At 42.6% G+C, this 15,937-nt stretch overlaps 1 protein-coding gene and 1 long non-coding RNA gene across 2 annotated transcripts in view; one reads left to right on the top strand and one right to left on the bottom strand.

Moving 5' to 3' along the window:
- LOC141050017 (uncharacterized) overlaps positions 1-15,937 on the bottom strand; it is a 217,873-nt gene that overhangs the window by 53,600 nt on the left and 148,336 nt on the right. The gene's annotated exons all lie outside the window — the stretch shown is intronic.
- Positions 2,576-3,496, top strand: LOC141049872 (olfactory receptor 5G29-like). Its single transcript, XM_073546713.1, has one exon. It carries the CDS (start codon positions 2,732-2,734, stop codon positions 3,494-3,496), a length of 765 nt encoding a protein of 254 aa, XP_073402814.1. The 5' UTR covers positions 2,576-2,731.

Here is a 15,937-nt window from a genome sequence, read left to right on the forward strand (position 1 = left end):
ACCATTAGATTTAGCAGTTAGTAGATCATTAGAGACTTTAGTGAGGGCAGTTTCAGTAGAGGGTAAAAAGCAGAAGCCGGATTGGAGAGGGTCGAAAAGAGAGTTATCAGAGAGATAGAGGATAAGACGGGAGTGGACCAGGCATTCCAGGAGTTTAGAGATGAAGGGAAGATTAGAGACAGGTCTATAGTTAGCGGTACAGTTTTGGTCAAAGGATTTTTTTTAAGTAGTGGATATATGATGGCATGCTTAAATGAGGAGGGAAAGATACCAGTAAAGAGACAGAGGTTAAATATATTTGTCAGGTGGGCGGTGACAGCAGGGGAAAGGGACTGGAGGAGATGTGACGGAAATGGGTCACTGGTGCAAGTGGTTGGGTGAGAAGATGCAAGGAGCCTGATTTCTTCTTCTTCTGTGACTGGTTTAAAATCAGAGAGTGAGCTAGATGCAGTGGGGGAGGGAGGACAGTGCATGTTATGAGGTGATTGGGAGATAATTTCCTGTTGGATATGGTCAATTTTTTATTTGAAGTAATTGGCCATATCGTCAGCTCGAATCTCCATGGTTGGGGCCTGCATTCTGGGGTTAAGTAGGGAATGAAAAGTGTCAAAGAGATGTTTAGGGTTATTGGAGAGTGAGGTGATGAGGGTGTTGAAATAGGTTTGTCTGGAGAGGTGAAGGGCAGTGTTGTATGTTCTAAGCATAAACTTATAATGGATGAAATCTTCGTGTAGATTGGATTTTCTCCACAGACATTCGGCGCACCTGGAGCACCGCTGCAGGAAACGTGTTTGCAGGGTGTTCCAGGGTTGTCACCATCTGTGTCATGTTGTTCTTTGTATAGGAGGTGAAATTTCATCCAGGGCACTTTGAAGTGTTTCATTGTAATGTTTCAATGCAGAATCAGGACAGGAGAAGGAGGAGATAGGGGCCAATGAAGACTGCAAGTTCTTCATAAGTTTTTGGGTGTTAATGGCCTCTATGCTTCTATAAGTCTGGACAGTGGGGTGACCTGAGCAGCCTGGCAGTTCTTGATAGAGAATGAAAGAAGGTTGTGGTCAGAGAGCGGGAGGGGGGAGTTTGTGAAATCATCCACTGCACAAAGCCGAGAGAAGACCAAATCGAGGGAGTTTCCATCTTCATACGTAGGAGAGTTAGGAAGCTGCGAAAGGCCAAACGAGGAGGTTAGAGATAAAAGGTGAGTAGCAGATGGGGAGAGGGGAAGAGCAATGAGGATGTTTAAATCTCCCATGATGAGGGTAGGGATGTCACAGGAGAGAAAATGTCGAAGTCAAGTGGCAAAATGATCCAGGAACTGTTGACAAGGGCCGGGAGGACGATACACCACCACCACTCGCATAGAGAAAGGGGTGTAGAGTCTGACGGCATGGACCTCAAAAGAAGGGAAGACTAGTGAGGGTAGTTGAGGGATAACCTGAAAGGTACATTTTGATGATAGGAGCAGACCAACGCCTCCACCTGCTCTATTGTCTGATCTTGGGGTATGAGAGAAATGTAGTCCACCATATGAAACAGCAGCAGCAGCGGTAGTGTCTGACTGCTGGATCCAGGTTTCAGTAAGAGCCAGGAGGTTAAGAGAATTTGAAAGGAAGAAGTCAAGGATGAAGGAGAGTTTATTACACACTGAGTGAGAATTCCAAAGTGCACAATTAAGAGAGACAGATGGCATGCAGGGAATATTAATAAGATTAGAGGGGTTTCTGAGTGTAGCAGTTGGGGGGTTTGACTTTCTATGACATGGGGGGCCGGGGTTGGGAGCAATGTCTCCTGCGACTAGGAGAAGAAGGATAGAAAGAGTGAGCAGATGGTTAAGTGATTTGTGAGAGCGTCTCTGATGTTGAATGGTAGGACTGAATGGATCTGTGCTGTGTAGCAATGTGAAAAGAGCGTGAGTGCTATACATAGGAGAGGAAAGGAGTGAGGGGCCGATATGGATGGAGTGTGGAGAGTTAATGCCAGGGCGGTGGATATGTATGAATGCAGCGGCAAGTATAAAAATTAGACAAATGCATATGGTATATAGTTGAAACCATTTAGAAATTTGCTGAGCTTTGCATTTAGGAAACAAATGCAAAATAATTAAAATGCATTCAGTCTAAAGATAAAGATAGAATTGAAGCAATGTATATTTTGGCAAATAAATAACTACATCCCCAAATTTACAATTATTCTTATTTCTTCAAGGCTGAGACATTAATTAAAATAGTAATAACTGCACATAATAAAGTCCCCTAAGGTCTAGTTAACAGGCCATAGATGACAAATCACCATGGAGCCCTACTTCTGCCTGTATATAATCTCCCTTTTCCTGAAATATCATGTGTATTTATTAAATAATTTCAGGACGGAGGACGAATAACTAAAACCAAACCCCTCGCTCTCCAATAGGAAAAATACAGAATAATGAAAATCCAAGGAGAAGTCAGAACAGGAAGTATCAGGTAATTGATATTGAATATTAATAATACTACGGTAGATTCTAACTATCTTTTTAAATGAAAATTACAATTTTTTTCTGCAGTTTTAAGAACAAACTTACCGAATGGCCAATAAAACCCTTGTGAGTGAATTCTTCCTGTTGGGCTTCCAAAATCTCCACCAGTACTGCATTTTCCTTCTATTTCTAGTCTTTGTGGTTTACCTGGGCACAGTTATTGGAAATGTGTTGATATTTCTTTTGGTGTCCACCAATCGCTCTCTCCAATCACCCATGAACTTTTTTCTTGGCCAACTCTCATTATGTGACTTGTTGATCAGCACAAACATTGCCCCTAATTCTATGCATGTGATATTACAGAATGGGAGCCATATCTCTTTCCAAGGTTGTCTCATCCAGCTGTTTTTCTTCGGGGCCTCAGCTATGACTGAATGTAGTCTTCTCACTGTCATGTCCTATGATCGATACTTAGCCATCTGTAGCCCCTTACATTACACTGCCATTATGAACGTCCGTCTTCCTTATTATTTGGCTCTTTGGTCATGGACATCCGGTTGCGTTTGCGCTTCCATCACTGACGTAATCGTGCTGCAGCTGAACTTTTGCTACAGAAACGTCATTGACCATTTTTTCTGTGACCTTGGGCCTGTTATTGAGCTCTCCTGCTCAGATCCGACAGTTGTCAGAATTGAAGTTTCCATTGTCACCATTGTCTTTGGACTTTTTCAGTTTTTGTTCATTGTTGTGAGTTACATCTGCATCTTGAGATCTATACTCCAGATGTCCTCGTCTTCGGGGAGGCAGAAAGCCTTCTCCACATGTAGCGCACATCTTACCATAGTTTCCATATATTATGGGACGCTTATGATTCTCTATATGTTTCCAGGAAAATACTATGTAAATTTCAACAAGGCTTTATCTTTCTTGAACACGGTGGTGACCCCACTGCTTAATCCTATTATCTACAGTTTGAGGAGCACAGAGATCAGGAGAGCCATCACAAAGCTGCTTTGTCTACATGCTAAAAGATACAAGTAAAATGCCCTTACACATTAAACATGAAGAGTTTTGTGAAAATGGCTGATTTCAACCATAATTGTTGACTTGACCAATTGTTTAATTGACCACATTCTGAAATGGAGATATCGTTATTGTAATGTTTTAGTGTGATAGTCAGGTGAAAGGTCTTTTACCCATGAGTGATCTTTCTTTGTAAGAACATTTCCAGCCAGCTGGTTCATTCATCAGCCAGGATCATTCATAAGTTATGGCCTTGAGCGATTGTGTAGTGATCGTTCGCCAGTTGATCCATTCAACAGCTGTCCAACCCTGAACCTAGGTCTAGGTGTGGACACTTTTTGGTTTAAATTGCAGCACTATTAAGGTTTCCTAATCCAATGCAGCTGTATGAACATATGATATAGGCTTGGCAAATGCAGATACTGTTGCAAAATTCTGTCGAATTGTATCCAGCATTTTTTTTATACATAAAAAACTAATTACATTTTGGAATACTACTTTCTAATAGTTTGATTTTTTTATCTTACATTTTTTATTTGATGTGCATGAAATGTTCCTCAGTTGCCATTAGACAGCTGTTTACTATGGTCTGATAACTGCTGACTCTAAAGCTTGAAGAATATATGGGCAGAGAACGGTCTATAAACAATAAAAGTCATACCCCTTCGGGTGGCAAGACCTCATAGGATAACTCAATTGTCCATTCTCCGTTGAGGCCTAGGCTTTGCTGGAGGTGTCAGAGAGGAGATTACTGGGTGGTATGGCTTCCGTAAGGAGTGCCAGCGTAACTACTACAACTAGTGGTTGAAGCAGAAGCAATAATAGTATTTATACTACTGCGATCCAAGCGCGGGTAATTAACTGAACCGCTAACATGTGCAACAGTTGAGGCGGGTTAAATTAGTATTTAAATTAACAAACAATGCTTCCACATGCATGCTCCAATAGAAGAAGACTGGTAGGCGAAAAGGTGCTGTCGGGCACATAGCAAGGGTACATCACTAGCTGGATTGAGATCACTGGAATTCACTTTCTAAATGATCACTTTGTAGCTCTCTTCAGTCTTTAGTCACATGACTTTCATTTTATCCCAGCAGTTCGAAGTATATTTGACATATATCACAAGCACTTAGCACTTTCTTATATAAGCAGGTATAAACAAATTTCAGCTTTATAAATTCCTTACAGCTTTTTGATTGATTCATGGTCACTTGACCCAACATTCTTAGGGTACCGTTACACGTAGCGATGCACCAGCGATCCCGACAACGATATGAATCGCTGGTGCATCGCTAAGTGGTCGCTAGTGAGCTGCCACACAGGCAGATCTCACCAGCGACATCGCAGGGGTTGGAGGTCGCTACTTACCTGTCAGACGAGGCGATCCTGACATCCTCCCGCCCGCGTCCACGCGTCGCTCTTCAGCGCCACAGGAAGCCCCAGCAGGAAGCGCCCGACGAGAAACGGTCCAGGACGTTCTCGCGCGATCAGCGATAATCAGCGGGGGAGCGGGTCGAAGGTAAGTATCACACATAGCGATATCGCTAGCAATATCGCTGCTACGCTACAAAACCAGTGACGTTACAGCGATATTGCTAGCGATCTCGCTGTGTGTAACGGGGGCTTTAGACACTCTTGCTGGCAAAAAAAAACAAGGTATCGACTCTCCACTCTACTCTCAAGATCACATCTCCCCACCTGTGCACTAGACCCAATCCCATCCCACTTCATACCAAACCTCACCACAGTCTTCATCCCAACCCTAACCCATCTCTTCAACCTATCACTAACAACTGGTGTTTTCCCCTCAAGCTTTAAACATGCCTCCATCACACCTATCCTCAAAAAGCCCTCTCTTGACCCATCCTCTGTATCTAGCTATCGCCCTATATCACTTCTCCCCTACGCCTCCAAGCTACTGGAACAACACGTCTACCTTGAACTGTCCTCCCATCTCTCTTCTTGCTCCCTCTTCGACCGCTTATAATCTGGCTTCCGGTCACACCACTCCACTGAAACTGCCCTTACTAAGGTCACCAATGACCTCTTAACCGCCAAGAGCAAGCGATACTACTCTGTCCTCCTCCTCCTGGACCTGTCGGCTGCCTTTGACACAGTGGACCATTCCCTATTATTACAGACCCTCTCATCCCTCGGCATCACAGACTTGGCCCTATCCTGGATCTCATCATACCTAACAAACCGGACATTCAGCGTCTCCCACTCACACACCACCTCCTCACCTCGCCCCCTATCTGTCGGAGTCCCACAAGGTTCAGTCCTTGGGCCCCTGCTGTTCTCTATTTACACCTTTGGCCTGGGACAGCTCATAGAATCTCATGGCTTTCAGTATCATCTTTACGCTGATGACACACAGATCTACATCTCTGGACCAGATATCACCTCCCTACTAAACAGAATCCCTCAATGTCTGTCCACTATTTCATCCTTCTTCTCCGCTAGATTTCTGAAACTCAACATGGACAAAACAGAATTCATCATCTTTCCCCCATCTCACGTGACCCCCCCTACGAACCTATCAATTACAGTAAATGACTGCCCACTCTCCCCAGTCCCACAAGCTCGCTGCCTCGGAGTAATCCTTGACGCTGATCTCTCCTTCAAACCACATATCCAAGCCCTTTCCACTTCCTGCCAACTTCAACTCAAAAATATTTCACGAATCCGTTCATTCCTCACCCAAGAATCTGGAAAAACCCTAGTCTATGCCCTCATCATCTCTCGCCTTGACTACTGCAACCTCATGCTCTGTGGCCTCCCCTCAAACACTCTCATACCCCTCCAATCTATTCTAAACTCTGCTGCCCGACTAATCCACCTGTCCCCCCGCTATTCCCCAGCTTCTCCCCTCTGTCAATCCCTTCACTGGCTCCCAATTGCCCAGAGACTCCATTACAAAACCCTAACCATGACATACAAAGCCATCCACAACCTGTCTCCTCCATACATCTGTGACCTCGTCTCCCGGTACTTTCCCGCACGCAACCTCCGATCCTCACAAGATCTCCTTCTCTACTCCCCTCTTATCTCCTCTTCCCACAATCGCATACAAGATTTCTCTCGCGCATCACCCCTACTCTGGAACTCTCTACCACAACATATCAGACTCTCACCTACCATCGAAACCTTCAAAAAGAGCCTGAAGACCCACCTCTTCCGACAAGCCTACAACCTGCAGTAACCACCGATCGACCAAACCGCTGCACGACCAGCTCTACCCTCGCCTACTGTATTATCACCCATCCCTTGAAGATTGTGAGCCCTCGCGGGCAGGGTCCTCTCTCCTCCTGTACCAGTTATGACTTGTATTGTTTAAGATTATTGTACTTGTTTTTATGTATACCCCTCCTCACATGTAAAGCGCCATGGAATAAATGGCGCTATAACATTAAATAATAATAATAATAATAATAATATATTTCTGAAAACACTGACTTTATCTGCATATTATCATAAGCACATTGCACTTACTTTAAAAGTAGATGTTTCCCTGGACTGATTTAGTTATGCTTATATGTCATTCACTAGGAACAACTATTTACAATTATTCTAGTGCTGCTAAACCCCCAGCGATCTGATAATTCAGCTGTTGCTTCTTTTATTTGAGATGCCCATTTGTTTCAATTCTGATGATCTAATTTTTAATTACTCTAATTAAAGATTGTAATTTTAGGTTTCTTTGTTTACTGATCTTTATCCCTCCAATCTTTTGGGCTGGGATGTGTTGTTGATTACTATTCCCATGAGTCTACATCTGCTGTCGCTTATAACAGGGACAGCAGGCATCTATAAGAAACCTATCCATTACAAAACCCATAGTCAAATTACAAATAAACACACAGCAGGAGTAAAGTTGTTTATTTGAAATAAAAATGCATACTGGTTTACTTTTTTATTTAATAATAACAAACCCTATTATACTCACCTTAAGTCCGTTCCATTGAATCCCTTGTATAAAACATAAAATAATAAACAGCAATAATAATCACCTAGTGCCCATTCATTGAAGCCCTGGTCGCCTGTAAAAAAATAAAAGTAAACAACCATATCCCTCACCTGTGCAATATACTGTCGAGCGCCGCAATCTACGTCTGTGATAAAATGTCTTCAACCTGGATGGTGCCAAGATGTGACTGTTCAGGCTGAAAACTGCTAGAGGATGAGTTACTGCGAGTGCTGCGTCAGTGACTAGCGGTGATGTCATGGAAGTTACAACAGGTCACTGAGACTGCATTCCCATACTTCAATGAACTGCGGTGACCTCAGTGAGATCAAAGCTGACACAGTGAGAAAAGGTCTCATGGTGCAGCACTGAGCTCAGTGAGTTCACCGCAGCTCATCATGGGAAATATCTAGGCCCATGTTACAAGGAGATCTTTATATATCTCCTTCCTGAGGCAGGGAAATGCTACAATAACAGAAGGACATTGTTGAAAATATGTTGAAAAATTCCCATCAGGCAATGCTAGCCCCAGGGGGAAAGCTTCCTCCCTACCCAACCAAGGGTACACTGTCAAAGGTGTGGGCCAATTTCATGACACCTTCCCAACATCCAGTGCCTGATGACTGGGGTTTTCTGCAAGGAGTGAAATGTTTTTAAAGATGGTCAAGCAATACCTGGCCAACCAATCCAGCGTACTCCCTAATTCTGCTGCAACCTTCAACTATTGAGTCTCAAACCTGGAATGAGCTCTCCCTCTGTGCCTTGGAGGTGAGGGGCTGCTCTGCTGCTAGTGGCTTGTATGAAGGGGCTTTCAGTGTCATCGGGGAGGGTGTGATAACAGACAGGCGTTTTACTTGTCAACAGAGAATTCTGACAGGCTCACACTGATAAAAGTGAACAAAGCTTGGATTAGCATCCACTTTTCCACACCACCAGATGACAGCAGAACTTCAAGTGCTTTTAATGTTCAATATTTGAATGAGGTGCTCCAGTTATTGCTCCTCAGTTGATGGCCCTCCTTATAATTTTTTCTGGATTTACCCTTTGTGAAAAGCTTTTATGAGTGTAGAAGTATATATATTGAATGATGTCCACCAGTTATTGCCTTTCTGGGGTCTATGGATGACTAGATGACCCTTCTTATCAATTTTTTCATGCTAATGCACTTTCTGCAAAGATTTTATGAGTGCAGGAGCACAACAACTACACTTTCAAAATATTCATGTTCAAAAACTTTTTCTGGTTTCAGTTATTCATCCATACAGTAATAACGAGGTTATTGTTACATTATGGTGATAAATAAAACATTGATCAGTTTGTATCAATTCTATTATTAATCCATACAGTATTCTGGGATCTGTGGTACATTTTCATGGTATATAACTCTATAAAAAAGCATTGAGAAATGTGTCTGGATTCAATTACTGATCCGCACAGTATTACATGCTATGAGGCACTTTTTGGTGGTATATAACCCTACAAATAAGCAGTGAAAAAATTGTCTGGTTTAATTACTCAACAGTACAGTATTACATGCTTTCTGTTACATATTGGTGATATGTAAAACTCAAAAAGACTTTGAAAAAATGTTTATGATTTCAATGATTCATCCATACACTGTAACTCAGTTCTTCTTACGTTACAGTGCAATATAATACTCAAAAAAAGGTTTCATAAAATTTTTAAGGATTTATTGATTTATCTATACACTTTAATGTGGTTCTTGTTACATTTCGCTGGTATATAAAACTCTTCCAAAACTTTTTGTGGATTCAGTGATTCATATATACACTGTAACACAGTTTTGTTACATATTGGTGGTATATTAAACTCATAAAAACACTTCCAAAACTTTGCATGGATCTTATTAGTCATCCATACACTGTAACATGGCTCTTGTTACATTACATTGCTGTAACAGACACACGAATTGTGTGTCTATAGTATACACACCAAGGAGATTGTGGAGGGGGACAGCCATCTCGAGTTGGAGCGTGCGGCCGCTGCTGAGAGTGAGCAGCACCAGAGCAGAACCTGAGACACGTGAATGGCTGGAGGTGTAACAAACCCCTGTACAAGAGAGAAAATGAAAGCGGGGCCAGAGGCACTGGGCGAGAGGTCAGACTATCCAAGTTCAGTAACTGGAGGGTAACACAGTGTCCTAGGGGTGAAACAGAGGAATGGTGCAATACAAGCCAAAGTCAGAAGCCGGACAGGAATGCATTAACCAGGGGTGCAGACAAAGGGGAAGTCAGAGAACTTAGCCGAAGGTCAGAACCGGAGAATTATAAGAGGTACAGAATCACAATGCAGACATAAAACGAGGGACAAGCCAAATCATACACAGTCCAAGCACACAGAGGAACAAGCGGTATACACAAATATCACTTAGGTCAGCTGCTCAGCTGAGAACGGAAGTATCACTAATAGTGTTGAGCATTCCGATACTGCAAATATCGGGTATCGGCCGATATTCGCTGTATCGGAATTCCGATACCGAGTACCGATATTTTTTCAAAATCGGATACCGGAATCGGAAGTCCCCATAATGCAATGAGCCACTGTTGTGGCTGTGATTGACTGCTGAAATGATGCGTGGTCTGTGCCGACTGCGGGGAGTCTGTATGGGCTTGCCGGGGGCCTGTGCCGGGGTTCTGTACGGGCCTGCCGGGGGCCTGTGCCGGCTGTTGGGGGTCTGTACGGGCCTGCTGGGGGCCCGTGCTGGCTGTCGGGGGTCTGTACGGGCCTGTGTTGGCTGCCAGGGGTTTGTACGGGAATGCCGGGGCCTGTGCCGGCTGTCGAGGGTCTGTACGGGCCTGCCAGGGGGCCTGTGCTTGCTGCCGGGGGTCTGTGCGTGCCTGCCGGGGATCTTGTGTGTGCAGGCATCGTCCGATGGGACTACAAGTCCCATCAGGCTATGCCTGTTACAATGACAGTGATTGACACATTAGCCAATGATGGGACAGTAGTAGTCCCATCATCTGGCTAATGTGTTGAATGTAAAAAAAAACCATACATACTACATACTACATACATACTACATACATACAACATTCATACAACATACATACATACTACATATATACTACATTCATACAACATACATACATACTACATACATACAACATACATACTACATACATATTACATATATACTGCATTCATACAACATACATACATACAACATACATATTACATATATTCTACATTCATACAACATACATACATACATACTACATACATACTACATATATACTACATTCATACAACATACATACATACTACATGCATACTACATATATACTACATTCATACAACATACATACATACTACATGCATACTACATATATACTACATTCATGCAACATACATACATACATGCATACAACATACTATGTACATACAACATACATACAACATGCTACAGACATTCAACATACATACAACATACATACTACATACAACATACATACAACATACATACTACATATGATACATTCATACATTCATACAATACATACATACTACATATATACTACATTCATACAACATATATACATAGTACATACTACATACATACTGCATACATACAACATGCTACAGACATACAACATACATACTGCATACATACTACATACAATACATTCATACATTCATACAATACATACAGATAGACATACAGTACATATAACACAGAGTACATACTCACCATCACTTGTCACTTTGTTCCTCGAAGCCAGTTTCATCTGTGAAAAATATGAAAATAACAACCTATATACTTCCTGATCCACAGAAATCCACGAGTGTCCCACGAGCCACGATGATCTTCTGCACTGCATCACTGAGAGGTTACTATCGTTCACTGGTCTCACTTTATGGCAAAAGCTGCGTGGGAACTTTCTCACACAGCAATGCCAAAAGTAAGACTAGGGACTATTTTTTCTACAGTGGTGGAGGAATATAGTGCAGAAGGATACCTACCTCCCATCATTGTATTCCTTGAGCCCCCTAGAGAGCGGTCGCATCAGCTGATGCTGCTGTTCTCCACGGGAGATCATCGTGGGACACTCGTGGATTTCTGCGGATCAGGGAGTATGTTGCTTGTTTGTTATTTTCATATTTTTTCACAGATGACACTGGCTTTGGGGAGCAAAGTGACAAGTGATGGTGAGTATGTACTCTATGTTATATGTACTGTATGTCTATATGTATGTATTGTATGAATGTATGAATGTATTGTATGTAGTATGTAGTATGTATGTAGTATGTATGTTGTATGTCTGTAGCATGTTGTATGCATGTTGTATGTATGTAGTATGTATGTAGTATGCACTATGTATGTATGTTGTATGAATTTTGTATATATGTATTATGTAGTATGTATGTGTGTATGTATGCTGTATGAATGTAGTATATATGTAGTATGTATGTAGTATGTATGTATGCAGTATGAATGTAGTATATATGTAGTATGTATGTTGTATGAATGTAGTATATATGTAGTATGTATGTAGTATGTATGTATGTTGTATGAATTTTGTATATATGTAGTATGCATGTAGTATGTATGTATGTATGCTGTATGAATGTAGTATATATGAATAATGTATGTAGTATGTATGTTGTATGAATGTAGTATATATGTAGTATGTATGTAGTATGTATGTATGCTGCATGAATGTAGTATATATGTAGTATGTATGTATGTTGTATGAATGTAGTATATATGTAGTATGTATGTAGTATGTATGTATGTTGTATGATTGTATATATGTAGTATGTATGTTGTATGAATGTAGTATATGTGAAATATGTATGTAGTATGTATGTATGTTGTATGAATGTAGTATATATGTAGTATGTAGTATGTATGTAGTATGTATGTACGTATGTAGTATGTATGTATGTTGTATGAATGTAGTATATATGTAGTATGTAGTATGTATGTAGTATGTATGTATGTATGTATGCTGTATGAATGTAGTATATATGTAGTATGTATGCTGTTTGAATGTAGTATATATGAAGTATGTATGTTGTATTTATTTTGTAAGAACAGCCTCAACAAGAAACAAAGAGACCCCAACAACCCGGGTCTGAGGGAAGCCTATGACACCATACAAAGGCAGTACAAAACCATCCTCAGGAAAAAGAAGCAGAGTTACTTCTCCACCAAACTTAACCAACTCCAAGACGCCCTCCAAGACAACTCCTCCTGGGTAGAGTTGAGCGACTTTTGGTTTTTTAGGGTCGAGTTTCGTTTCGTGAAACCCGACTTTTCCAAAAGTCGGGTCGAGTAAGATCGGCCGATTAAAGGGAAAAGTCGGGGTCGTCCCGAAACACGAAACCCAATGTAAGTCAATGGGGAATAAAAGTCGTCAGTGAGAGGAGGACAGGAAACACACCTACAGTGCCCATTTGAATGCCAAAAGCATCAATTCTTCTTACTTAAGCTTGTTAACCTTAATTAACTTTCATCTGCAGCTTCCTCTTTGTCACCGTGTAAGATGGAACTGTATATGGGAAGGGTAACCTGAGTTTCATCAGGGTCAGATTCAGGCCGTGTAGCGTGCGAGGGGAATGTAGTGGTCTGGGTCAATGTACCAGCAGATTCATCGAGCAGTGGCTGGGCATCAGTGCACTTGTGTCGCCCCCAGGAGTACGGTCGCCACAGTGGCATTACCTTCCTCCTAGGGAGTGTGATGTCATGCTTGGGAGCAACGAAGGATCTCTCTAGCAGGTTAACTGATTGGGCGGCGTTATTCCCACGAGTCATGACCCTCCAAACAGCGTTCATGAAGGCAAAGTGTTTGTTTTATGTGGGCAGTATGGTTGCAAAGCTGAATCTTAAAGGAATGTCCAGAAGGGCACCACCAGGAGTGGAGCCTACGGTTAAATTCGACTCCACCTGGGAAACCTCAACCATGCCAGCTACAGAACAGATGAACACATTGCAAGCTTTATTCCATTAACGAACGAGACTCCGTCATGCCCCGCGGTCCGAGTCCGGCTTACTAGAGGGACACGTGAGGCTCTGGCACATGAGATTGGCCAATAACTGGTGTGTCATACCCTTACATGTCCGTGGCTGCATGTGTGCTACACTGAAAAGGCCAGCGTTTGTCGCTTACAGGTGCAGATAACCCGCTGAACAACGTTAGTGATGGGCATCACTGATTACAATTATTACCCGCGAATGATGATTTCCCAGTAAGTGCAGGTCAACCGCAGTTCCGGAATTAGGCCTAACCGTCATTCCTGAAAAAATGAAAAACTTACGTGTGCAAACCACAGGTGCTGTAGCTTGCTTAACAGCTCGCTAGCCGTTCTCACGCCCAGTATGGATTACACGTGATTGCACAAAGGTGAGAAAGGGTACCGTATCCCCGGATAACATGTATGGATAGCGTACACATTCAAAAGATATGTCTATACATCAGGAGGCAGGCTCAGACGGTGTTAGGCCCAGTATGGCTTGCACGTGATTGCACAAAGGTGAGAAAGGGTACCGTATCCCCGGATAACATGTATGGATAGCGTACACATTCAAAAGATATGTCTATACATCAGGAGGCAGGCTCAGACGGTGTTAGGCCCAGTATGGCTTGCACGTGATTGCACAAAGGTGAGAAAGGGTACCGTATCCCCGGATAACATGTATGGATAGCGTACACATTCAAAAGATATGTCAATACATCAGGAGGCAGGCTCAGACGGTGTTAGGCCCAGTATGGCTTGCACGTGATTGCACAAAGGTGAGAAAGGGTACCGTATCCCCGGATAACATGTATGGATAGCGTGCACATTCAAAAGATATGTCTATACATCAGGAGGCAGGCTCAGACGGTGTCTGGCACAGTATGGATTTGACGGCCCAGACTACACAGCGGAGGAGCAGGGAGAGGTAAAGATTGCAAATGCTGGGGCCCTGCCCAAGCAAGGGGGTCCCACTCATGGGCGTCGGTACTGGCACTGGGCCCCTCATAGTTCGGCGGTGTGTCTGACGGCGGGTGTGCACCACCACCGTCAGAGACACTTGATTGCACTATGAGGGACCCTGTGCCAGTGCCCGCGCCCAAGAGTCGGCCTACCCACCTGTCCAGGGCAACGGCACTCGCACGGTGTCGTGCGCTAGGTGGTGACCCCGGCCATGGGGGGGGAGGCAGCACAGTTAGGGAGTTTTAGAAAGTGGCATATGTTGATGTTGGACATTCAGCTGATGCAAAAGGCGAAATAGGTCAAGTCCCTGGAAGAGGTGGACCAAAGCAAGCCATTTTTCTGTCACCCTATATGTCATCAGGGGAAGGTGGGACAAAATCCTTGGAAACCCATGCATGGTTCATTTTAATGAAGGTTAGATCATCCACATTTTGGGTTGACACACGGGTCCTTTTTTCTGTCAGGATTGATCCAGCTGCACTGAAGACTCTTTCCGATAGCACACTTGCAGCTGGGCAAGCGAGCTCCTGTAAGGCATATTGTGCCAATTCAGGCCAGGTGTCCAGTTTAGCGGCCCAATAGTCAAAGGGGAATGACCTGCGTGGGAGAACATTGATATGGAAGGAAAAGTAGTTTGTTTTCAAACATTTTTATTGGATTTTAGTAAATAACAAGGGTTGGGAAAAGGGGAGGGAAAGAAGGGAAAGAAAGGGAATTAACAAAGGGAAAAGGGTGGGAAAGAGGATTAAGGGAATAAAAAGTAGAGAACTCAAGTCTTTTTAACAATGCCATACAAGTACATGAATATACATAAGTAATGTATCAAAACCCATACAATGCACATATATATGAAGCCAAGTTAGCGAATTCAAACCACACCAAGTATAATTAAGTGTTACAGAATTTAGTGTTCCAAACCTTCCATTTGTTGGAATATCTGATTAATCCATCATTAACGGTTGCAAATCTCTTTTCTATGGAACTATGCTGATGAAGTCTGTCCAAAATTTCACAAAACAATGGTGGGTCAGATTTTTTCCACCAGTAAGCAATTGTATTCTTTACTACTAGAAAGATATGTATGATAACAAATTTAACTGACAGGTCAACAAGTTCCAAGTCTAGAGACAGCAAAGCTCTTTGGGGAGTGATTTTGAAATTTTGGAAAAAGGAATTGATATGCAGTGACACTCTGTTCCAAAGATCTTTAATCTTCGGGCAGCCCCAGAACAGGTGAAAAAGGTTTCCTTGTTGACCACAGTTCCTCCAACAAAGGGGAGAATGCTCCTGGTTTATATGCGATAATCTAATAGGGGTGAAATACCACCTGGTTAGAATCTTGAAATATGATTCGTGAAGAGTCATTGAAATATTAGACTGGTAGGTGAATCTGATGGCGCTATCCCATTGCCCATCTTCTATGGCCACATTCAATTCAGACTCCCACCTCCTCATGTATGCATTTTTGGAGCTAACCACATCACCATTGAAGAAGTTATATACATTTTTTAAACTCCAAATATTTTTGTTATTAGCGTTGCACAGCAATGATACCA

This window comes from Dendrobates tinctorius, unplaced genomic scaffold, assembly GCF_039654945.1.
Source record: "Dendrobates tinctorius isolate UK_male_01 unplaced genomic scaffold, ASM3965494v1 ptg000151l, whole genome shotgun sequence".
Classification (NCBI taxonomy): domain Eukaryota; kingdom Metazoa; phylum Chordata; class Amphibia; order Anura; family Dendrobatidae; genus Dendrobates; species Dendrobates tinctorius.

What these genes read in the sequence shown, in the direction of transcription:
- LOC141049872 (XM_073546713.1), top strand. Translation starts at nt 2,732, where the DNA reads ATGAACTTTTTTCTTGGCCAACTCTCATTATGTGACTTGTTGATCAGC.